We start from the raw sequence: 23,224 nt of genomic DNA on the forward strand, positions 1-23,224 counted from the left end.
GGCAGGTTCATGCTGGCTGCTCTTATGGCTACAACTCTGTCCATACTCACAGCCTTCCCCTGGAACTCAGCGTGTCTTCAGCTGTTTCACACTGGTAAGTGTATGCTTTCTCGGGCAGAGGTGAGGATGAAACTCCTGTGATCATTTAGGAAATCATGTGTCAGAACTAAGAGCTTCCCTTGAGCCATCCTCTGGTTGGAAAGGATCTTTAGATTTGGATTACAGGCTCTAGGTACCACAAAGGGATGGTGGGGAACAGTTTGCCAGACACCAAAGCTGTTTTGCCTCTTACACCTCTCTGAGTGTCTGGATAAATGTAAAGCTTGATTCCCACTGAGGTCTTGTGTTAAGAAACGCTGAGCTCAGAGAAACCATTAACACTCGTGTGACAAGGAGAGGCCTGAAGTCTGGTGGCCAATGTACTGATTTTGGAGAACTGAGCAGCACCTTTGCAATTCCAGCTTTATCCCTCTCCCCTGTGGCAAGCGCTGCCTGCTGTGCACATGTGTGAGGGCACATGGGTTGATCTCACGCTTTCCCGTCTTTCTCCCTCTATCTCCCTCTGTTGTCCCCTCTTTTTCTGCAGGTCAGCGTGGAAGTCTTGGTAGAATACCCTTTTTTTGTATTTGGACAAGGCTGGTCATCCTGCTGCCCTGAGAGAACCAGCCAGCTCTTTGATTTGCCATGCTCCAAACTCTCGGTGGGGGACGTCTGCATATCGCTCACGCTCAAGAACCTGAAGAATGGCTCTATTAAAAAGGGCCAGCCCATGGACTCAGCTAGTATCTTGCTGAAGCATTCAAAGAATGACAGTCTAGCTGGAAGTAGACACAGGTATGCGGAGCAGGAAAACGGGATTAATCAGGGAAGCGCACAGATGTTAGCTGAGAATGGTGAACTGAAGTTTCCGGACAAAATAGGATTGCCTGCAGCACCTTTGCTCACCAAAACAGAACCCAGCAAGCCCCCGGCAACGAGGAAGAGGAGGTGGTCAGCCCCCGAAACACGAAAACTAGAGAAATCAGAAGAGGAGCCACCTTTGACTCTTCCCAAGCCTTCTTTTATTCCTCAGGAGGTTAAGATTTGCATTGAAGGTCGATCCAACGTAGGAAAGTAAAAGTTGTTTGGGGAAAGGAAATTAGGCTATCCCTTGTCATTTTTATCCAGATTACTGTACTGTAGACTAAATAACCCAGTATTTACATGTTATCATCTTATTTTAGGTTTATGTTATAACCTTGTTGTTATAGTTGCAGCTGGTATTATGCAGGAGACTGGTGCATATGTTTTTCCACAAGTGTTTGTCAGTGACTAGGTTTATCGAAAGCTACGGAAGGGGCAGTATCTGCTTCACACACCCTTAGTGGAAATGAATGTGTTGTCATGGCTCCTGTTTTCTAACACCTCGTGTAGGACAGGGTCCAGCTGTGATTTTGTTTTCTTTTTGTCGCTGTTTTTTTGTGTTTGGTTTTTTTTTGTTTGTTTGTTTTGTTGTTTTGGTTCCTGTTCTAGTCTTTTTTGGGGGGGGGGTGGGAGGTGAGGAGAAGGGAACTGTAGCAGAGGTGTATGTCACACGTGGGGTGCACGCGTGCGTGCGTGTATGTGTGTGTGTGTGGGTGCATGCTAACCTCGAGGCGGGACAGCCGCTCTATGGAGAGTTGGTGAAGAGATTTCCTCACCCCAGGTGGTGAACACAACCCATGGGTGTTAGTGAAAAGGATCGGACAGTCTCTGATGTTTTCAACAACAAGCCAACTCTTACTCAAGGCTCTACTATATATATATATATATATATATTTGTGTGTGTGTATATGTATATATATATTTTTCCCCCCATGGGGTCTGACTGCACTGATTTTTATTCCTAAAGCAACTGCCACACCACATTTCCTTTCTGCTTGCTAGTGCAGTTCCATTGCCCAGAGTCAGCAGACGGGGAGGCTGTACGGACTCTTGCACCGGTCGCCCTGCAAGTTTTTCCTTCATGGCGGTGGGGGTGGTGGGTGGGTGCGTGCGTGTGTCGTGGGTGTGTGTGTGGGTGTGCACGAGGAGGCCTCTGGCTCTGTGGATGTGCCTGGCTCAGGCTCACTTCTGTTTCTGTGCAGTGTTAGACAAATCGACCGGGTTACGCCATTGACATTTGCTTCCACAAGGTAGACGCATACTGCCCCTTTGAGATCACAGGCATCCATTGTTTGCAGTTAGGTTGCAAATCTTTGTCTTTAACTCTAGTACTGGTTTTAGTTCATGGTTATGGACAACTGGTGCCACTTTTTTCAAATTGCGGTGTGACACAGGAATCCGCTGTTGAAGATGAACCTAGAATGTCTTTAAGCACTTAAAATGCTGTTCACACTTTATTGCTGAGCATCCTGGTCTAACACTCAGTATGTACTGTATATCACTTTAATCTGCTCGGAAAGCAACAACAACAAACAAACAAATCTCTTCAACACTGTAACTACATGCAACTATGTAAAGTTTTCTCACAGGCAAGATGCTGAAAGTTTTAATGTGGTTTCAAAGGGATGAATGTGAATTATTGAATTAGTATGTGACAGTCATTGTCCACAAAGGACTACTTAATAGGAGGCACTTTTTAAACTTTAATGCTTGAGAAAGAGTTAAAGGCATATGCGAGCTGACATAATAAAAAAAAAAAATAAGAGAAAGGAAAAAGGAAAGAGGAAAAAAAATCATTGTCCAGTGTTTTTGAAAAAGATGGACTTTAAAGAATCTTGCAATTTGCACATCTTGAGTTTATCATTTGTGTGGTATTCCTGCAGTTTTTACCTAATAATGTTGTGGGGAGGGGGGGTCTGAAAGAGCATAAACAAATGTAGCAATTACTCACTAACCTGCCTACGCTTTAGGCCATTTCATAGGGTTATGTTCCTTTCAGAGTTCATTTTTGATCTTTCTACCGTATCTGCCACACAGAACCAGGTCCTACCGGGACACCTCTGAGAATTTTTCTTCAGACTTGCTGAGAGAGTTTTCCACAAAAAACATTTCTATAAGTAAGCAAGGTGTTTGTTTGTTTTGAAAACAAACCTATTGTTATTTTATTATTATTTGTTATTTTAATTGCATCATTTTCCATTGGAAAGGCGACATTTCAAGAGTTTGGTACAAACCAAGTAGGAGGGGGGGATTCATGCTGTTCAGTCTTTTCTTTCCCCAGGTAGGGCCGGATCCTTTGAGGTGCTGTGCACCCAACCTCCTGCACGAGCCTCGGGGAGGTGCAAGTATGAAGTACATTGGGGCTGAGCGCTAAAGCCTGTTGCTGCCTCTAGAAAGATCCCATTGATTTCACTGGGATTGCGCTTGGGCCCTCCGTGAGCAAGCATTTGTGTCGTCGTTTTTGGTTGGCGAGTTCGCATCCTTCAGGTAGTTTTGAAGAAGCTGTACTCATAGGGAGAAAAGGAAATAAAAGTGCAGTAACCTAAACTGAAAAAAAAAATTATTTAATATCTTGTTTTCCCTCTCCCCTAAAATACAGTGCTTTTCTTTAAGAGAAGAAATGTTAACCCCATACCCCAGCTTTGACTCTTGTTACTTGTTACTTGAAATTTAGCTCACACCAGACCTAATTGTTTTTATACCATATTCTGGGGTGCACCAAAAAGTTGAAATACTTTTAAAATAGCTTGAAACGTTTTTTGAATTTCCTTGAATTTTATTAACCTCTCGGCGGGCTACCAAATAGCTGAGTGGGTTTCTTCTCACAATCACACAGCTTAGTTAGTGCTTATTTGTTAATATTTCTGCTCAGAGAAGTTGCTTAATCTTCCATATACTCTGCTCAGGGCACTTGCAATTTATTGTTTCGTTTTGTTTCCTGTTTTGTTTTTAAGCTTTGGTGGTAAAGGAAGAAAAAGAATTACAGATTTTAGTTCACAGTTGTACCACTATTTCTGTACTTCACGTGTACTTGGAAAAAAAGAAATCTCAAGAAAACCATACGCATACACATTTGTGTTTAATAAGGAAGCAGGGGCTATTAAACTGACTGGATCTATTCAACTAACACTAAAAAAAAAAAATAAATACATTTGGAGCAATAGGAATGTATTAGTTCTGTGCTTGTATTTCAGACTGAGGAATTCTGAAATAACTGGTTCTTTCCAAACAATTGTCCCTTTCCATGCTTTGGCTTTTTAGGATGTGCAATACTTTACGTGCCAACTTAGACTCACCCGTGTGGTGTTAGCTAGATCTCATACCAACTTCTGATTTCCCCTGGTTTTTTTCTCTTTTGAATTCTTTTTCTATCTTTTTTCCCCCCTATTAATAACTCCCTGTCCTCCCCCCTCAGAAAGACCCCTAAACATACTAAGGGTAAAAGATCCCTTGCCCCAAGAAACACAAACCCTTTCTGTGTTTGATGTTTAAAAAGATCCAGGAAGAAAAAAAAAAGTAAAAAAAAAAAGATATATTCATGTCTACATGACATCCAGGCAGAGAGTAGCACTAAACCATACGGCCGAGTGCCACCCTCTGCCTGGACAACACGCAGACAAGAGCTGGCTCCCACCAGGGACAGAAAAGTCCTCCTGGGGCCCAAGTTCTTTGCAAGGCGGGGCTTTGCCTCTCCCTCCGGCACTGAGCATCCTTTGCAACAAGTCCCCAGGCCCAGGAAGCGCCATTGATCCTTGGGGCAACTGCAAAATACCACCGGCAAGCAAAGGAATGCTGAGGGGAAGCCAAAGGAGGAAGCTCAGCCTCTGCTTCTGCGTGGCAGCCGCTTTGCAATAGTAACTAACAGTAGTTTTCTTTTTGTCTGTTTTTTTTCTATCTTTTTGTAGCAGGCCTGTTTAGTTTACAACAAAACGCATACAATCACCAAGAAATTAGTCAGGGCAAAGAAAAATAAAACAAGAACCTCTTTATAGGGATTTCTAAAAAAATTATCTATCTGTCTTATCTATCTATCTAATCTATCTATATATCTATATATATAAAGTGACTGTTCCTTATAGCGTTTAACTTAGGCATTGTTTCAGTTTGTCTAGGCCACATTGTGGGGAATTTGAGTTTGATGTCACTTACCTCGAGTCCTCTGGTCAAGACCCGAATTGGAGTCGCTGTTGACCTGTTTTACCATTTTGTATGTTGCCCTCAGGCTTGCTTTCCCTCGAAGACACAGACGTTGGGAGGAGGGGAGGGACACATGTTCCTTTTTTCATTCCTTTAATTCCTTTGTCCCACTGTCGCTTCGTTCAACCTGTCGTTCCTGTCATTTTCTCGGCATGGGGAAGTGACATCACTACTCTTTGTTTCCCTTCAATCAAGGAACATTTAGAAACTTTTCACACCTTTTACTCAGGGATGGGGCTGGCGTATGTGTGGTACACTGATGTGACCAGAAGCAGCACTTTTACTGCTCTGGAGTAGGGATGTACAATGTTACAGACAAGTTTGGATTTCCTTCATCTCATGGTTTAAACTTTGTAGATCTCACTTAGATTGCAATACAAAAGCAGCAGGCTCAGCATGAACTGTAGCTGTTGGTTATCGTGAAAATACACTCTCTGCAGAGATTTATATCACTTTACAGTGTGTTGCCAGTAGTAAAAAGGAAATGCTGAAATTCTCTTAATTCTTGCAACTGCTAAAAAAAAAGGAAAAAAAAGCCTGTATTGTCAATATTTTTAAACACTAATAGTGTTATTTCAAAGAAGGGGGCTCTTGGTGCAATGCTCTGCGTGACCTGGGACCCAGTTCTGCAAACACTTACACATGTGCTCGTGGGAGGTCTGGGCTGGCCAGCAAAGGCTGCTCAGGACTTGCTGTAAAGCAGATGTATAAATCTTTGTGAAATTGAAGCGTGGTTCAGTCAGGGCCAGATCCTGACCTTAATCAGGCAGCTGGAAAAATCTCGGGGTTCACCAGGGCAGAAGCCGCGGGCGGGTGGAGAGGATTTGGCCTGTTGAAACACTTCTGCTGTCCCAAAAACTCGACAAATGGCAAAATGGGGCATGCACTTGTACAAACAGCTTCCATTTCTTCCCTCCCCATCATCACAGGTAGCAGCAGAGTCCACTAGGGGCTCTGGCCAGTGCTGATGTGAAAAGCAAGGGGAATGCACCATCGGAGTGGAGGCAGTAATTTCCTTTCCTCTGGTTTGTCCAACCCTCCCACTCCCCCAAATCCTGTAATACATAGCAAAATGAGAATTTATTGATGCAGATATGCATACATGCACACAAACCCCAGGCAGAAGTGTTTCTCTGCACACAAATAGAGTATGTGTGCATTTTTTTTATGTGTATGCCTACATGTTCACTTGATTCCCTGTCCTGAGGACAGCCTTGCTTTGTGTCCATAGGGAAATTCCAAACACGTTGCACACCTCTACTCCAGAGTTCAATTTCTTTTACATAGACGACCTCGCTTCAGATGTGTTACCTTTACTGATAGGATCTTTTCTTGTAGCACTATACCTTGTGGGAATATTTTTTGATGTAAACCTAATTTGAGAAGCTTATTAAAAATAGAAACTTTTTTTGAAGCACTCACATTGAGGAGTACAGGTAATGTTTTAAAAAATTGCACAAAAGAAAAATGAATGTTGGAATGATTCATTCAGTGTTTGAAAAAGAGATGGCTCTGTTTGAACAGTGAGTTTCATACCTTGTTTGTAAAAAAAAAAAGTTTTTAAATACAAAAGCAGAGAAAGGTTGAAAGTTACATGTTTTTTGTATATAGCAAATGTCATGTCTAGATGATCTGATTTGTATTGGCTCTGGCCAGGAAGAATTATTACTTCAAAGGCTCTTAAAGAACAACTGTGTTTAATTTTCTGTTCGTATTACATGGGTCCCATTTCTGGGGAATGGAGTCAATGCTTCACACTGTTTATTCCTGTGCTGAAAATACACCTTGGAGCAGCAGTTCTTGAGTGCAGCTACCAGGCACTTCAAAGGGTGGCTACTGTGCAAAACTAGAGTCTCACTCTCCAGTTGTATTTTGGCTTTAAGTCTCTTTCACCTGTGCCAAGGGAGCCCTTGGCAGCCCAGAGGTCAAGGCTGGTTTTGAGGGAGGCCTTGGCTGTGCCCGTAGCAGGCATGGCCAGGCCAGCCCTTGGGTGGAGAGCTGTTGCTAGCTGAGCACGACCTGTGTAGTTTCCACCTGGAGCCTTTTGGTCCCGTTTTTTTTCCTCTTTCTGGGGATGCTGTTCCACGTTTTTTTCAGCACTTCCTGTTCCAGATGAAATCCAAAGAGTATAACCCTGAACGAGAAGTGCTTGTAACAAGGGATCCTAGCCCAGCGCTAGCAGCAGAGTGGTACCCGAGGCGACCTGGCCTTCCAGCCCCTGTCACTGCCCCTCTCCCCCACCACTGCTGGCAGAGCCGCCGGGAGCAGTTGGTCACACAGAGCATGTTTCCAGTGATGGTCTTGACTGATGGCAAGACTGATGTTTTTCAGAAGCCAAAAGGAAAGGATTCTGAAGCAGTTTCTGAGAAGGGGGTCCTTTTCCTGTCCAAAGAATGAGCTGGGTATCTGGGAGCCGGTGGCAGGGCGGAGTGGGCAAAGTTTCAGGCTGCTCTCATCCCCCTCCCTGGAGGGAACCCAAGCTTCAGCTCCTGCAGGCACATGGGGCAGAAATGCTCGCCCTGTACAAGTGACTGCTGGGTGCTCAGAAACCAGCCCCAGCTGTGTTATGGTGAAGTGCATTCAGCCAACAGGTAGTATTTATACAATAACAGTCTCTAAGGTTTCTGTAGTTTTTTTTCTTGTTGTTAGATGAAAGGACTCAAGTCTTCCACTGAGGATTTTATGGAGGCTTCATCCAAGGTTGTTAATTTTCTGTTAGTTTCTATTTTGAGCAATTAAAGCTCCTGTGCCCTTTCCCTTGACCACGCAGTAGGTATGCATTGGAAGTGTTGTTTGCAGCGAGTGCAAGTCACTCGTTGAAGCTGTCGTTGATGTACTGTGGGATTGCTGATGGGCAGAAACTTCAGGGCCCAGATCCTCAGCCAGGGTGGAGCTGGGTTGGGACCACCAGCTTCTTTGGGCAGCACTGCTTCTGCCCCTTCCCACCTGGTGGTGAGGGGATTCCACCCTGGTGTTTGCTTTAAAAATCCAGGACCCAGGTACTCTCCTTTGAACACGCTCTGCAGAATTCTTGTCCCAGTCCATCGGGTTTGGATCTGGGCAGCTGAGGGAAAAACGGGCCAGGGGCAGCTGTGAGTGGCTCAGTCTGTGTCTTCAGCCTGGCCACTGGGCTGGATGCTTCGCAAAATTACTAATCTATTAAGGCATAGATACAATTCTTCACGACAGTCAGCTAATGTTGAAACTCACTAATGTATGTATTTGCTCCTTTTTTTTTTTTTTTAAATATATTAACTTGTTGAACACTGTTCTTTTCACAGTGTTACAAAAGTGGGGGAGGGGGAATTTCCCAACCTTTTTCAGTTCGGGTGAGCTACTGAAAATCATTTTGTACTAGCTATGTCACCGCTCCCGGCAGCAGCTGGTGGTGGCACTTGGCCGTGCCGGAGTCAGGTCCAGCCGTTCTACAGCAGTAGTTTTTAAAGTAATTTTTTTTTTTTTAAATTGTCTGGTATTACTAATGAGGGTTGTTGCAAATCACACTTCCAGTGTAGTTCCTAACGTAGGCCCAGTAAAAGGGATATTGCAGCTTTGTGTTGGGGAGAAATTGAGCTGACATGGCCAGTACAAAGGAGAAATAGGGAGGGAATAACGTTTTGCACCTTATTGAAAAGAGGAGAAGATTTTAAGTGCATACAGACATAGATAAGAGCTTTTATCGTGACAGGAGAACTTTTTTCCATATGCGTGCATACTCTCTGTAATTCCAGTGTAAAATATTGTACTTGCACTAGCTTTTTTAAAACAAATATTAAAAAAAATGGAAGAATTCATATTCTATTTTCTAATGGTGGTGTGTCTATTTGTAGGATACACTCGCGTCTGTTTATTGAATTTTATGGTCCCTTTCTTTGATGGTGCTTGCAGGTTTTCTAGGTAGAAATTATTTCATTATTATAATAAAACAATGTTTGATTCAAAATTTGAACAAAATTGTTTTAAAGAAATTGTCTGTATACCAGTACAAGTTTATTGTTTCAGTATACTCGTACTAATAAAATAACAGTGCCAATTGCAAACGTGTGTTTTGTCTTTATGAGTTATGACTAAATGGGAGAGAGCTTTCCTAGGGACATAATTTGCCCAGTTTAATTTCCCTCCCTCACCCTGTGCCCTGGCAATGCATCTGAGAGTGTTTATTCACGACAATGCCAAAACATGCAGGTACCCACCCATCCATGGCCATAAAACCCTCTGCAGACCATCAGAGTGAAGCTCTTTATTGCATAACAAAAACTTTCCATTTACAACTTCTGAACGGTTTGAATGATTGCGCAGTGCACGCAGGGGTGTCGCAGCAGAGGGGTGGGAGGCAGTGCTCTCCCTGCCATCCCAGCAGGGCCAAGCAGGGCAGGGGAACACTGAATGCTCATCAGCTCTTTTTGGGAGATTATACAGAAGCATTTCACAGTTATCGCAGGCAACGCCAAGGACTTTTGGACTCTGATTTACTTATTTATGTATGAAGACTTCAACCAGTAAACATTGTGTCAAAGAAATGCTGGGGAGGGCTCGCTTAAACATCTGGGTGACCACAAGTGAAGCCAAGGCTGCAGGGGGGTGGTCCATGGTCTGTTTAGGGGTATGGAGCTGTGCCAGCATCTAGCAGAGACATGCTTTGGCCCCTCTGTCCCCATCAGCTCCCATTCCACAGGGAAAGGCCAACCCTCTCCCACCTGCTGGATCTGGCTGCTGTGGACAGCAAACTGCTGTTCTGGGGCCTTGGCATTTTTTTTTTACTTTTTGCCCCCTTCCCTCTCTTCATCACAAGACCAAACCTGGCACTGGTTGCAAAAGCACTCCTGCCTTCAACAAAGAATTTCTGGTATAAAACTGGTATTAGCAACTAAACAGCACCATCCCCTAGGTGATGGATAAGACACTGTACATACACTGGCAGCAAGCTGTGGCAGCAAGCTGTAGCAGCAAGTCTGTCAAGTGAGTGGAGTTCAATAGGTATAAAGTAGGAGTGCTTCATTCAGAAAAGGTTTCAAACTCTTATTGTGTCCTTGACTGAGAACCGCCAGCCCCTGTCCTGACACAGTGGGGCTTGGCTAATAGCTGCTGTTTCTTCCTTATCCCCATTCTTTCTAGCCCCACTACTGACTAGCTGAAAGAAAGATACAGGCACATTTTGTATGAGAAAAGCTCCCCCAAATGCAAACAGAGGCATCTTCTGACCCTGCTTACAACACTCCATATTTACAGGGTGTTCCCATCCTACATTCAAACCCCACCATGCCCTAGGGGAGAAGAAAGCTGCACTAAGCTACAATCAAAGCCCCTGTCTCATGGTCGATGGGGGCTGGCTGTTCCAATGAGCAGATGGGCATGTGTTTCTTTCACAGAATGGAGACCTGTGTGGTTTGTTTTGCACCTGTCAGGATGCTGGCTCAAGGCCCACTTGTCTAACAGCTGGCCCCACACCTACAAGGAGGGTTACATGTGCACTCCTCACAGCCATTACACAGTCACTCAGGTGTGAGCAAGGCTGCTGCTGTGTCAAGCCCCTCCTCCTAAGCCCTTCCTCCCCAAGGACAGTCGTGGTTAGCCAGGTTGTGTTCGCAGGAGCCCACCCTGTGAAAGATGCTGCAGCAAGGCAGCTCCAGAGTAGGACTGGGAGCAGCAGAGGTGTTATAGGTCTCTTTATATTTCAAGACGCCAGAGATGGGCATACTCAGCAGGCATTGCTTTAATGATGCCCTTTTCAGCACCCCTGCTTGTAGGTCTTTGGTGTGTTAAACTAAATCATTGTGGAGCCAGTGGGCCATACCTCAACACTGCTCTTGGGTGCTCAACCATTGCCTGGCTGGGGGAAGCAGGTATGACCTTGGCCTACAGCACAGGCTGTCACACTCACAGCATTCCTCTAGACAAGATGGGTTCGGGGTGGTAGGGTTAGAGAGGACCTGGTTATGCAGAATCACTCAACATTAAGCATTATTAAGTGCTTACAAATTTCATTTCCCACAGAAGGACACCAAGTAACAAAGAACCCGGTTAGATGGGCAGGTGAGGTAGATCCACAAATGGCACAGGGCATTTGTCAGTGATCGTGGTCTTGGCTCAGACCATCCTGCCAGGCATAGTGTGCTCCCAGATCCCTCTGCCTCAGTTCCTTGTGGGAGTGGCAGTGGGCTTGAGCAGGGTACAGGACCTAGGTCTAAATGAAGATAAGGGCAACTACTGCAGCACAAAACTGGGTGTTAAAGGAGGACACTTTTTTTTTTTTCCCCATTTTCCAGCCTGAGAGCTGAACATGTACAGAGTCAATGGTGAGCACTGACATAGTCGAGGGTTATCCCTGAACAAAACTCATACAATTGGGCAAGATGCAGACATGCCACCAGCTCAGCCATTCTGCAGCCCATTTCTCTCTCCTGCTCACTGTGGAGAGAGGAGAAAATGAAAGAAAATGTGCTGCTTATCAAAAGGATGGTAAGAGCTGCTACTCAGAAAACCAAATACTTTTATCAGTCACTATTCGTGGCATCAATGTTGTTCACAGCCTGAAGAATTTGGGGGACAACATAAAATTAGCCTGTCCCTCTCCTTTCCTATTAGTCACTGATCAGAGGTATGTGCCGGAAGGGAAGGAAAGCAGGTGTAAGAGTGGCCCCAGGGCAGGGGCTCCACATCTACCACATCCATGGAGAGGCAGCCTCCCCTTGCCCCCATCACCTGCCCTTTGGAAAAGAAACTGTTCTGAAGACACGTCATGAACCTGCTCAGTTTGGCGTGCATATGATCTTTTAAAAAAATGTTTACAAATATATATATATATTTATATGCATATGTATTTCTTAAATCCACTTAGAAATGTAGCTAAAAAAAGTAGAAAAGCGCTAGTGAGAGTGGGCATGAGACCAGCAGAATGCTGCACTTCCCACATATGAAGGCACAAGTGTGGAGACCCACCTGTGGTCAGGCCTGCACCGTGATGGTCTAACCCCACTCCTGAAGGAGGTGTCTGCTGTCTTTTGTACCCTCTACCCTTTACATCACATCAATAAAGGAAGAGTGATGTCTTACAGCCGTACTGATGCAGAGAGGTCATACTGCCTGTACTCTGGGCTTAGTGCAGGTAAGAGCAGTATGTGGCTCATGGCGGCGTTTATGGTAAAGAGGCCTGGCATCTTCTTAACATGATGCTTCCAGGCTGGAGGGAAGAGAGATCAGGGCCTGTATTCATAAGGCCTGCTTCTCTTCTGCATTCACATTTCTTTATGATATGTGAGCAGGACAAACAGTCCTTAAAGCCAGCACAAGCATAACCTGTGCTCACATCAAGGCCCTTATTCACCTCCAAAGCAGAGGAAGGGGTCATCCCACAACTAAGAAGTATGTCCTACATGTTAAATGGAAGACATTTAAAATACCAGGCAATTTAGAAGATATTCTGTGCTTTTTCTAATGTGCAGAACACAGTTCAAAATCACCAGGGATCGGCTTGTGGCCTAGATTTGCTCCTTGACATGGTCAATTGTACCAATCCTTGTGCATGGCTTTTTGAGCAGTCCAGTGTATGAGTTTAATTCTAGAGTTTCTCTTTGCTATTCCTTTTTCTACAGATCACTTTTTTGCTTTTCAAAAGAAGCCTGCCACTTTCCACAGATGTCTACAGGAGGGGAAAGTAAGACTCTGAAGTACTGAAGTAACATCAGCCACATTATGATCTCAGCAGCAGTTTAAGGTAAGTGGCCAAGCATTATGAATTCATTGGTGCTCACTTTTACATCACTTACCATAACGAGATACTGTAGTATTCATGTGGATGCAACATGTATTTCCAAAGAAATTTCATTGTGATTTATCAATTAATGAGCAGGCCATTACACTTTACTGAAGTGTTACCCAGAGTCTTAAACATTCTTTACTGCCTTTGGAGCAAATGCTTTAACTCCATTTCAGCCTGCCAGTGTCCTGCAATCAATCAAGCTGTTCTGCCAAAAGCTCTTTTGCTTTCCATGGTGTCAAGGACTGCAAAGGAGTGGTACCAAATGACCAAGAGTCAATTTGCTCTCTCTGGCCTCTTTCACCTGGCCACAGGCAATGCACAGCACAGCATTTGTACATCTTTGCTAAATGGATGTGAACAGGCAAGGAAACAGGGAGGGCTGCAAGAAAACCCCCCCTGGTGGGTTACAGTTGCCAAGTTTTAATGTCTTAAAAATCTGTCCACAGAGAGCAGGTAAAAGCAGAAACCCAGGTAATTCAGTAACTGCACTCACGAAAAAGCAGGCAAGCTCTGAAAAGTGTTCTCCTGAATGATCTCCGTAGATGGGGACAGGGGGCCAGCACGGGTTTGCTACATTCAGTGCCAGCTTCTCTGAAGAGGCAAGTCCATTGAATAGGGAGATTTAAGTAAGAATAGCAATGCTAGCCCTGTGAACTGAGAAGGAAAAGAGATCTGGCATTTTTACCATCACATTAAGAAGCCACCAGTAGCCAGGCCTCATCCACCTCTGACACTCTGCAGGCTGGCAGCTGTGCCACTAACACCCACTCTTTGGGCAGAACAAAGATTAACAGAATGTAATTCTTTATTTCTCCATGCAATTACTTGCATCTTTTTCTTTCTCAGCCTGCAGTTTTTAGAGGGTGCACTGCCAGAAGTGGTGGTAGCTGACAGGTCAGTCTTAAAAAAGGGAATGTGTGAATGTCTGCGAGCATTAACAGCCACGTTTGTACAAGCCAATTCCTTGTTAATTGAGGTTTCATCAGCTATTTATCAGAGAGGGAAAAAACAGGTAAAGAAATGTTGATTAAAAAATAAGATAGGCACAACAATAAAAGATGAGGCTATTGCATTTTAAACCAATGGCACTGTGTTAATAGCATGCCCTTCCCCTTCCAAATCCCAGCCATAGCCTCTCCAATGGCTATGACACTGTCATTCTGAGAGAGAGGAAAGTTTGCCACTAACACAACATGGAGGAGAAAGCAAAGGAAAACAGCAGCCCTTCCTGCTCCTTTCCCTCACCCCTCTCTCCAGCCCTGTAGTCCTAGGCTAAGAGAAGACCTGGCTGTGCTGCTGGGTGACCCGGATAAACGTTGTTCTCCTGCTCAGTTCCTTGAGTTTGGCAGCTCCCACGTAGGTGCAGGTGGAGCGCAGTCCCCCGAGGATGTCCAGGATGGTGTTTTCCACATCCCCTCTGTATGGTACCTCCACAGTTCTGCCCTCCGAAGCCCTGGAGAAGAGATCGGTTACTGCATTTATATCTGGATGCAAAACACAACACTGTGTTTACTGGAGCAATGTGGAGATTAATACTCTGCAAGCTACAGTTTACAAACGTGCCCCCAGCTTTACTGCTTGTTTGCCTGTTGCTGCTTGGTGCTCTCAAGCACTGAAATGCCTCAGCTCCACTCATCACCAACACTGGGAACAAGAAGCAGACAGATCTTGTAGATGCTCCAACATCCCAAGAGTTTATTTACAGATCTGCCCCTTCCTCACCTCTACCATCTGCCTACAAGCAAGTGAAACTTCCAGCTTTATTTAAAGATAAATTTGACTGCAAGCTTGAGAGCTGCAAGCTTTAAAGTGTAAGGAATGGCCAGGCTCAGGCCACTTAGGGACATGCTGGAGCTGGTTCTCAGCAGGCACCACTCAGCATGGCTCTACAGAGGCTTCACAGCCCCTGGGCTCTGTCCCACATCACTTATTAGACACAGATGGAAATGCTCTGGCTGTCTTCTATCAGTCCTGTTCTCCAGGGCCCAGAGATGGAATGGGAAACCTGTTACAGAAACCTGCTGCAGAGTTGTCCCCTGAAGCTAAACGGTGATCTAGCATAATTCAGAGCCAGGCAAAAAGGCCAGAAAAATAGCAGTGCTGTGAATACTGTCAAGTACTGGTGCATGCCAGCACTGACTGAACTGTTCCCAAAAGGCACATCTGAAGAGTTACACGATGGAAGAATCAGGCAAATAACTTTGACTCCTTCTCCTCCAGCTTTCTCCAGCCTCATGCTCAGCAATTCCTCCTCCAGCAGAGACTCCCAATCAGCAGCTTATCTCACTAGGCTTTAAAGCAAGCTTGTTCTGCATGGCACACCAGCTCCTCTGGAGATGTAGGCTTTGGAAAGGGAGGGTCTAAGACAAATGCGGAGAAAAAAGGGGACGCTCTCCTTCTGCCCTACAAATTGGAGGCAGAAATCATGGCAGGGATCTGTCATTGTTGTAAATGTGCCTTTATTTACTTCTTCCTTAAACAAGTTGTCTAGGGGATAGTGCAAGAGAGAAAGGGCAAGCCTGTTTGGAGGTTCTATTTGTGAATCATTAACAATAGCAACAGTGGCTATGTGGAGGTACTTCAGTGTGAGCCTGGCTATATTTCATCCTGTTAGTTTAAATGTGAGGTCGCAGCCCTAGGGAGGCAATAAAAGAGAAGTGTTGATATGCCATGTGAATAAAGAACCATGATTAATCTCCTTACATCTGATGAGTAATTGACTTCTCCTTGAAAACTCTTAAATAAACACTGCAGTAAGCAGCCAGTGGAAGACGGACATACTGCTGCCTTCTCACAGACTGCACAGGGCTCAGGGACGTGTTGTAGGGCCTACGCTGCTGGGAGTTCCCAGGCTTTTATTTTCAGCTCCAAGCCAGAAAAGGCCTGACCCACAAAATGACACAAAAGTAGTCATGCCACCATTCTTGCGTTTTGGCCATGCCCACCTCTTCAGTTGAATTTGGGAGGTTCAGCTCAGGCTACAGGGAGCTTCCTGTGAGATTCTGAGAGACAGTGTGCATGTCTGGGATTTGGGGAAACCAGTGCGAATCCTACCTACCAGATCCTGCCATTTGAAGAGCTCTGCATGCTGTACTGGGCAAGAAGTGCAGGGTCTACTGCATTCATGCATGACTGCCCATTCATTTCACACAAGAGAGGCCAATTAACTGATGTATGAATGCCCCATAAGTTCAAACATGAGGGCCCTGTTAATTCATGCTTGACCATCCTGTGGGGCATAAGTTGCAGGGTTTTGGTAGCAGAGAGCTGATGGCAAACAAAGGCAGCCTCAGTTACTGCAGAGGTGGGAACATTGCTCCCAACTGTGAGAACACTTGGCAATCCTCTTCTCAGTGCAAAATTACAGAAATGCAGGACATTTACAGCCACTACTCCTGAGAGATGTCCCTGCAGTAGCTATGGTGGTGTTAGGAAGATGGAGCTTGTGGGATGCCACTTTTGGCTTTGGAGACTAAAACCTACAAAAGTGGTGAACACCTAACGATACAGCCCCAAAGCTCTGACGGCTAAACACTTGCTACCGCTCCTCTAGCATCAGCTGATGAGTTGGTGGGATGTCCTGTTGATCAAGGAGCAACCTACAGATACTGTACTGGGGGAAGCATGCTAGAAGAGAGATGTGAGATTAGTTCCACAGGAAATGCTCAGAGTCCAGTTTTATGTTCATCCTTGAAAAAAAAAGTGTCATAGAGGACTGAAAAATCTCAGTGCTCCCACCCTACATGCTGGGAATAACAGATGTTCCAGCAAGAAAAGGTGTATAGGATAGAAGTGGGGCAGAAATCCAGAGCTGTGAGTTAAGCAACTGCAAGCGCAGCAAAAAGGTCATAACTCAGTGAATGTTGTTACAGCTGTGGAGGAAAGCAACTGAGAGCAAAGCCGTTTGGTGTGTTACCTTTCTCCCCAAATGGGGAAATGCCTATGCTGCTTGCATATCAACACTGTTCACTCCCCCTCCCCATTCTGAATGTAAATGAAGCCCTATAGCTACTGAGCTCAGGACCCTATTGGTACTTTCAACAGTGATGGTAATTTTTGCTTGTACACTCTTAATTGTCTGCTTCTCTATGCTAAGCACAGTAAATAACCTGAACACCCATTATGTTCTTGATTGGCTGTTTTGAAGAGTTAAGTCCTAACACTTGTTAGCAAGTATTCAGATTATGATGAAACACTAACCCTGATAGAGCTCCGCAGGGGTGATGGGTGGAGTTTACAATCGGTATATATTAGAACTATTGGAGTTTGCTGGATAATGTATTTTGCAGAAAAAAAGTGAGAAGGTTGGAATCAGCATGTGCCATATTAACCTCCATAGTCTTGTCCACAGGGATGAGCGGGTGAAGTTTGTGATGAATATATATTCAAACTGTGTTAGCATTAACAGAATTACTGTTAATTACTCTAGTCCCCAGAGGAAAGGGCTTTGTAACACATAACATGTTGCCCAGACCGAGCTGATGAGTCCCTCATCTGGTTCCCAGGAAAGAGTGGGTGGAATTTTACCATGCATATGCACACACTGTTGCACTATTAACTGCTGAAGTCTGGTCCAGGGATGTGGTCTGTATATATACAGATATATAACCAAACTGTGATGTTAATCTCTCTAGCACACTGGTCAGGACGGAGGAGAGACATTTTAGTAAGTGTGCTGCTACAGTATTATTCCCTACTATCTGATCCAAAGGAAGGAAGAGTGGAGTTTATAACTGATGTACAATAAGACTGTGATGATGTTGAAAGAGTTCATATTGGATTAACATTCTAAGAGTTCTTTGATATGTGCCTTGCAGAGGTGGGGAGTGATGTGTAGGCCATAAATTGCCGGGCTTGCTATGTTCTTGTGTGAGTGCTAAATTAGTTCACGCATGAGCACTGAATAAATTAATGCATGAGTGCCCAATTAATTTATGCATGAATGCCCAATAATTTTTGCATAAGCATCCAAGTAGTTCATGCATGCATGCCCAAATTATTTATACTCAAACACCCTGTTAGTACATGCATGAGTGCCCAGTATGCACGAGCACTCCGTTAATTTACACTAGCATCCACATGGGTGTTGTGTTGGCCATACACAGTTCAGACAACAAGGGCTGCTGGTGCGGGAGAAGGCCATGGCCTCCATCATGCCAGTCACTGAGATGGTGCCACCTGGCTCCGAAAATGGTGCGCGCCATTAAACTTTCTGCCAGTCAGGGGAGGACATGAGACATGACATCTCTGCTCAAGTGTATTTAAGAAACGCGAGCAGCCACTGGGGGAGGAGACACAGCTGGACACACCTGAGGAGACATGCAGCTGGAGATGCACTCTCAAAAGGAGGTGCTCCATTCCAAAGGTGTGCAGTCCCGATGGGACTGTGGTCCCTGGGTGACCCATGCCAAAGGACTGTGGCCTGCGGACAACTCGCAGTGGAGCAGGTACAAAAAAGGGGAGTAGCGGATAGAAACCATTACACACAGGACCACAATGTCCTGTGCCACCCCTTTTCTCACTGAAGGAGCTGAGACTGAGTGTGGCCTGTGGCAAAAGTAAGGGGAGGTGAGACATGGCAGGGCGAAGAGACAAGTCTGGCCTAAATGAAGTCTGAAAAAGGGGAAGGAAAGTCGTTTACTTACCAGTTCGGTTAATTACTCATCAGCGATTAGAAATTTGAGTTAGCTGGGATTAAATGAAAAAAAAAGTAGAAAATCCCAAATTAAAACTATTTTGCCAGCAACAAATGCCTACATACAGGCCATGCGTGGATGTCCTGGCTTCTGCTGTGATAGAGATTATTTTCTTTCTAGTAGTTGGTACAGTGCTGTGTTCTGGATTGAGGATGACAATATAGTGATAACACACTGACGTTTTAGTTGTTGCTAAGCAGTGCTTATTCTAAGTCAAGGACTTTTCCTCACCCCACCAGCAAATAGGCTGGGAGCCACAAGAAGCTGGGAGGAGACACAGCTGAGATAGTTCATCCAAGCTGGCCAAGGGGATATTCCATACAATATGGCAATATGCTTAGTGTATGAACTAGGGAGAAAGCTGGCTGGGGCCACTGCTCAGGAACTGGCTGGGCATTGGTTGGCAAGTGGTGAGCAATTGCGTATCGCTTGTTTTGTATGTTATTATTGTTTTTGTTATTATTATGCCTTCCTTCTTCTGTCCTACTAAACTGTCTTTATCTCAACTCATGAAAAAATGGGGTTTTTTCCCAGCTCTCACTCCCATCCCACTGGGGGGTGGAGTGAGCAAGTGGCTCTGTAGTATTTACTGCCTGCCAGGTTAAACCAATGACAATGGGTTACATCAATTGTCACAAAAGCTGGCACACTTGGCAGAGAGCTGCAAAAGAAAGTAAGCAGGAACTACTGAGGGTTTTGCAGCTTTGACATGTCTCCCAGAGTTATGACCCAAAACTAACCCCTTCTCAGAAAGCAAGGAGGAGACAGAGCAATTGAGGCTCCCAGTGGCTGGGAAAGGTGTGCTCAGATGCTCTCAGCAGAGACTGTCCTGTCAGCCACTGAATAGTGAATAGAAAGGGAGAACTATTTGCTTCAGACTTTTTCCACAGGGTCCAGTCTGTGGTGCACCTCCTGGCCAGCTCAAGGCTGCTGCTGGCATGGAGGGATGTGCGTGGTGGGTGGGAATCCTGGCAGGGTGGATGGGATAAAGCACATGTGATGGTGCCCACTCAGCCCAGCAAAACATGTCAGAATAAAGGGGTCAGGCAGCCCAGCAACCTTATGAGTGGGGCATTAAATAAATGCAGGAACTGGGGGCAGGTCTTCCAGGCTATCATTCACGATACAGAATAAGACGGTAAGTAGTAGCCAGCTGCTGGTGCTGTTCTGTCTCTGTGGCCCAAGTTTCACCCTGCAGTTAATATAAAGTGCCCAAACCCAGCTTAGTAGCAGCTGTAAATTGCTGAGTGACCACCATAAAACTGCATCATTCACAGAAAACCTGTGAAATCTCAAAAGGGTTAACAAAAGCAAATTGGCTCTAACTGAACAATACTGCATGCAGTCTCAGTCCCTGCCTGCCTTCCTTCTCTTCTCCCATAAAAGAAATATTGTCTTTCAGAAATCCCCAGCTCTGATCCATATTCCTCAGGGAAGGAGGCAAATATGTAAAAATAAACCAAGAGGTAAATGACATAAAAGTAATGAAACTGGGTACACAGATTTCATACAAAATTATATAGGGTCAGCTGACATATTCATTACAAAAACAATTACTCTCATGACTTCATTCTCTGTTACACTCACCTCACCCTATCTGTCAATTTTAATGTAACAGTGTGCTGCGGGCTCAGGTTCTCCAGTCAGCATGTGTAATTTTGAGAAGATTAAGTTAAGTGACAGGTAGTCTGATTCTGCAGGGGGCTGAGCACACTGAGCTCCCCACTGCTTGAATCAAACACTATGAGTGCTCAGGCTCTTTAAAAGACAAAACAGCTTATCTGGGTCACTGATACAGATTTACAGCTGGGCTTTTTAAATGCATATAAAGAAGCATCACTGACTTGACCTGTTTGGGTCAAGTCTGGGGTATCCAGCATTTAAAATGCTGACTTAAGAACCCTTCTGGTTTGGGTTTTCCACAAGTTAAACTAGTAAGTGACTAAACTTCCTGTAACTTTTACTGTAAGAGCAATTCAAAGGAAAGCATTGCACTGTTTCAAATCACCCCTTCAATGCCCAGCACATTTACAATGCTGGATAACTAACAGCTGCTATTTTTAAACCACGGTGACACTCATGCTGGGAACAAGCCAAGTAAGACCGAAACCAAGGCTAGTATGGGTAGCCAGCTCTGTGTGGTGGCTACAACACGAAGAAAAGAATTGTCACCTTCACAGTTAACAGGGGTTACAGGGTTTACAGATTTAGTGTTTGGAGCTGCTGCTGCTAGCAGTAGACTCTGAGACTCTTTCTATGTTATCTAGTGCTGGCACAAAAATGCAGTTAAAAAAAACAAACAACCAACCAAAAAAAACCAGGGACTAAACATTTCAGATTGTGCTCCTTCTCCATTGTTGCTGAGAAGGTTTGAAGGTTTCAGAACTTGACCCCCAGGGACTGTCAAATCAAGGATGCAAATCAAAATACAGCTGTGGATCAAGCAGAATCTGTATAGTACTGCCTATAATGAATTCAAAGGGTCTGTCTAGACTGAGCTAAATACAGTGCATTTCTGTACATCCCTTACTCCTATAAGACAGAATACTTGCACTTTATCTCATTTTTAAGGAGGACCAGTGTCAATAAGTTCTTCTACTGGCAATGAATTTTGTTGTGGGATCACATACACACCCAACTAGGGGGAGCCTTAGTCCTTTGGCCCCATGGTACAGCCAGCTTTCTCAAACCTTTCCTGCAACTTTCACCAGCTCTGTGGAGGTCAGGCCTTACATGACTGTGCAGCATGCTTGGGCTGCTCTGTGACCTCTCAGAGAGCTGCTGTTAACTACATGCCTGACCAGCATCAGGCCTTTCCTGCATCAGGCCTTTCCCCACATTCCAGCTGACTGAAGCGCAGGGTAGCAAAGGACAGGAAATTATCATTCAGATAAAAGGCTGCCAGTATCACTGTGTAACTGCCGCTGCCACTTTTAAATTATGAGATACTTACTAGTGCTGTTCACTCAGACCATTTGTTCAGAAGCTGTGATGACAAGCTGATTTGCTGGGGGACAAAAAAAAAATAAAGAGCCCCAAAACTCTACACTGTTTCTGGGAAGTGGCATATGAACCCAGAGAGAATCAAAGCTCAGAGGTATGCAAGCACATCTTTCTGGTGCATAATTTCAGCTTGTCTCAGATGCAGAGGGCCTCTTGTGCAGTTCTTCTGCAAATAAACAGCTGTGCTTGAAAGCAAAAACACTGAACAGGTTGCCCAGAGACATGGTGGATGCCCTATCCCTGAAAACATTCAAAGCCAAGTTGGACAGGGTTCTGAGCAACCTGATCTAGCTGAACATGTCCTTGCTCATTGCAGGGTGGTTGGACTGGATGACCTTTAAAGGTGCTTTCTAACCCAAATGATTCTATGACTGTGATTTAGGCCAAAGGAGACAGGTGTAAATGCTCTGAAGGAGGCTGTGTCTTACCACTTTGCAAAGTGCTAGGTGAACTAGTGTACAATTTTATTGTAAAAAAACCACTACAGGAGCCGATGTCAGGGCGGAGAACAGGAGGTGGGATCAAAGAGCTTTCTATCTAGCGTGGTATCTGGGATTGCTGTGGTCCTATCAGCTTGTCTCTCTGACAGCATGAATTCTGTTTTGTTTTGTGGATCTCATTCTGCTTTGTTTTCTGTGCTGTCACCTTCACAGTGCTGCAACTCTTACCCGTAGTAGCAGCTGGACACGTTGGGAAAAACCTGTATGCTGGAGTAGTTGTAGCAGACGAGGCCAACAAAACCCATCAATCCTGAGTGTCTGGCTGGAACAGCAGGTAAGGTCACTGTCTCTGAGACTCTTGCAAACAGCAGCTTACCAGATGGGACCACAGCCTGAATCTACGCCAGCAGAGAAGAATCAAAAGGGACCCCTCAATAAACCAGTGTATGCAGTAAGACAGGAAACATTCTCTAACGAAGTATGTAAGAACCATGTTGTCTGAGGGCAGTGACTAAAGCTGCCACTCATAAGAGAAAAGACACAGAGGTTTTCTGGTGTCATTTAGTTTTTCAAAGACTCAAAACTCTCAGTGCTTTCCAGAGTCAAATAGCAATGGACAACAGATTCCTTTGCAAAGCCTGTCTTCCTTTCCTCTCCCCTGAGGATTTAAACTCAAAACCCAAGCTCCTGCACATTGCATGACTTGAGGCTACTCTGGTGCTCTCTTACCCAAAAAGGGGTGGGAAAACTGTACAGCAGGCTTGTGCTGCCTAAGATCGACAATTCACCAGGCACCCACTTTCTGTTCACCAAAGGGAGCATGTGGGCTAGCTGGGAACTCATACACCAACAGGACACCCAACCTGGACAAGCAGAGGGGTAGAAACTGCAGCCTGGTATGCCATGTTCCAGCATTTAGTTCATACACATGCCGAGAGACCTGTAAGTCAGAACAGTGCCTAATGAGTTCCCCAAGCACGCAGGTAGTGCTGAAGTGACAGAACAGCACACTGGCTGCAAAGGAGTGAACATCGCTGCTCTCAGCTAGCCACCCCCAGCTCTTTCTCCCTGTGTCCCTCTTGATGGCATCCCTCCCTCAGATCTACTGTCATAAGTGTAGGCAATAGCTTCTTGAATGGGAGTAGAGGTATGGGCCTGTTTCCAACAGTTGCCCAATGCACAATTCTGCTCCAGAAGTTCCTGCATGGATGGCTCACTGCAATTGC

At 45.0% G+C, this 23,224-nt stretch overlaps 2 protein-coding genes across 28 annotated transcripts in view; one reads left to right on the forward strand and one right to left on the reverse strand.

Moving 5' to 3' along the window:
- The window catches only part of ATXN1 (ataxin 1), a 348,923-nt gene extending 339,783 nt beyond the window's left edge, over positions 1-9,140 (forward strand). For all 22 annotated transcript variants that reach the window (XM_064664937.1, XM_064664953.1, XM_064664968.1 and 19 more), the window contains one exon: positions 587-9,140. In XM_064664937.1, the coding sequence (XP_064521007.1) occupies positions 587-1,117 (531 nt within the window). In that variant the 3' untranslated portion in view covers positions 1,118-9,140. The remainder of the gene's footprint in view (positions 1-586) is intronic.
- A 187-nt stretch (positions 9,141-9,327) lies between these two features.
- GMPR (guanosine monophosphate reductase) overlaps positions 9,328-23,224 on the reverse strand; it is a 44,118-nt gene continuing 30,221 nt past the window's right edge. For 3 of the 6 annotated variants that reach the window (XM_064665093.1, XM_064665084.1, XM_064665103.1), the window contains exon 9: positions 9,328-14,312. In XM_064665093.1, coding sequence (XP_064521163.1) covers positions 14,132-14,312 — 181 coding nt within the window. In that variant the 3' untranslated portion in view covers positions 9,328-14,131. Of the gene's footprint in view, positions 14,313-18,504; positions 18,548-22,226; positions 22,397-22,710; positions 22,939-23,224 lie in introns of those variants that run through there. The other 3 variants (XR_010432796.1, XM_064665129.1, XM_064665119.1) reach the window with 3 other exon arrangements.

Source organism: Pseudopipra pipra, chromosome 1, assembly GCF_036250125.1.
Source record: "Pseudopipra pipra isolate bDixPip1 chromosome 1, bDixPip1.hap1, whole genome shotgun sequence".
In the NCBI taxonomy this organism is placed as follows: Eukaryota; Metazoa; Chordata; class Aves; order Passeriformes; family Pipridae; genus Pseudopipra; species Pseudopipra pipra.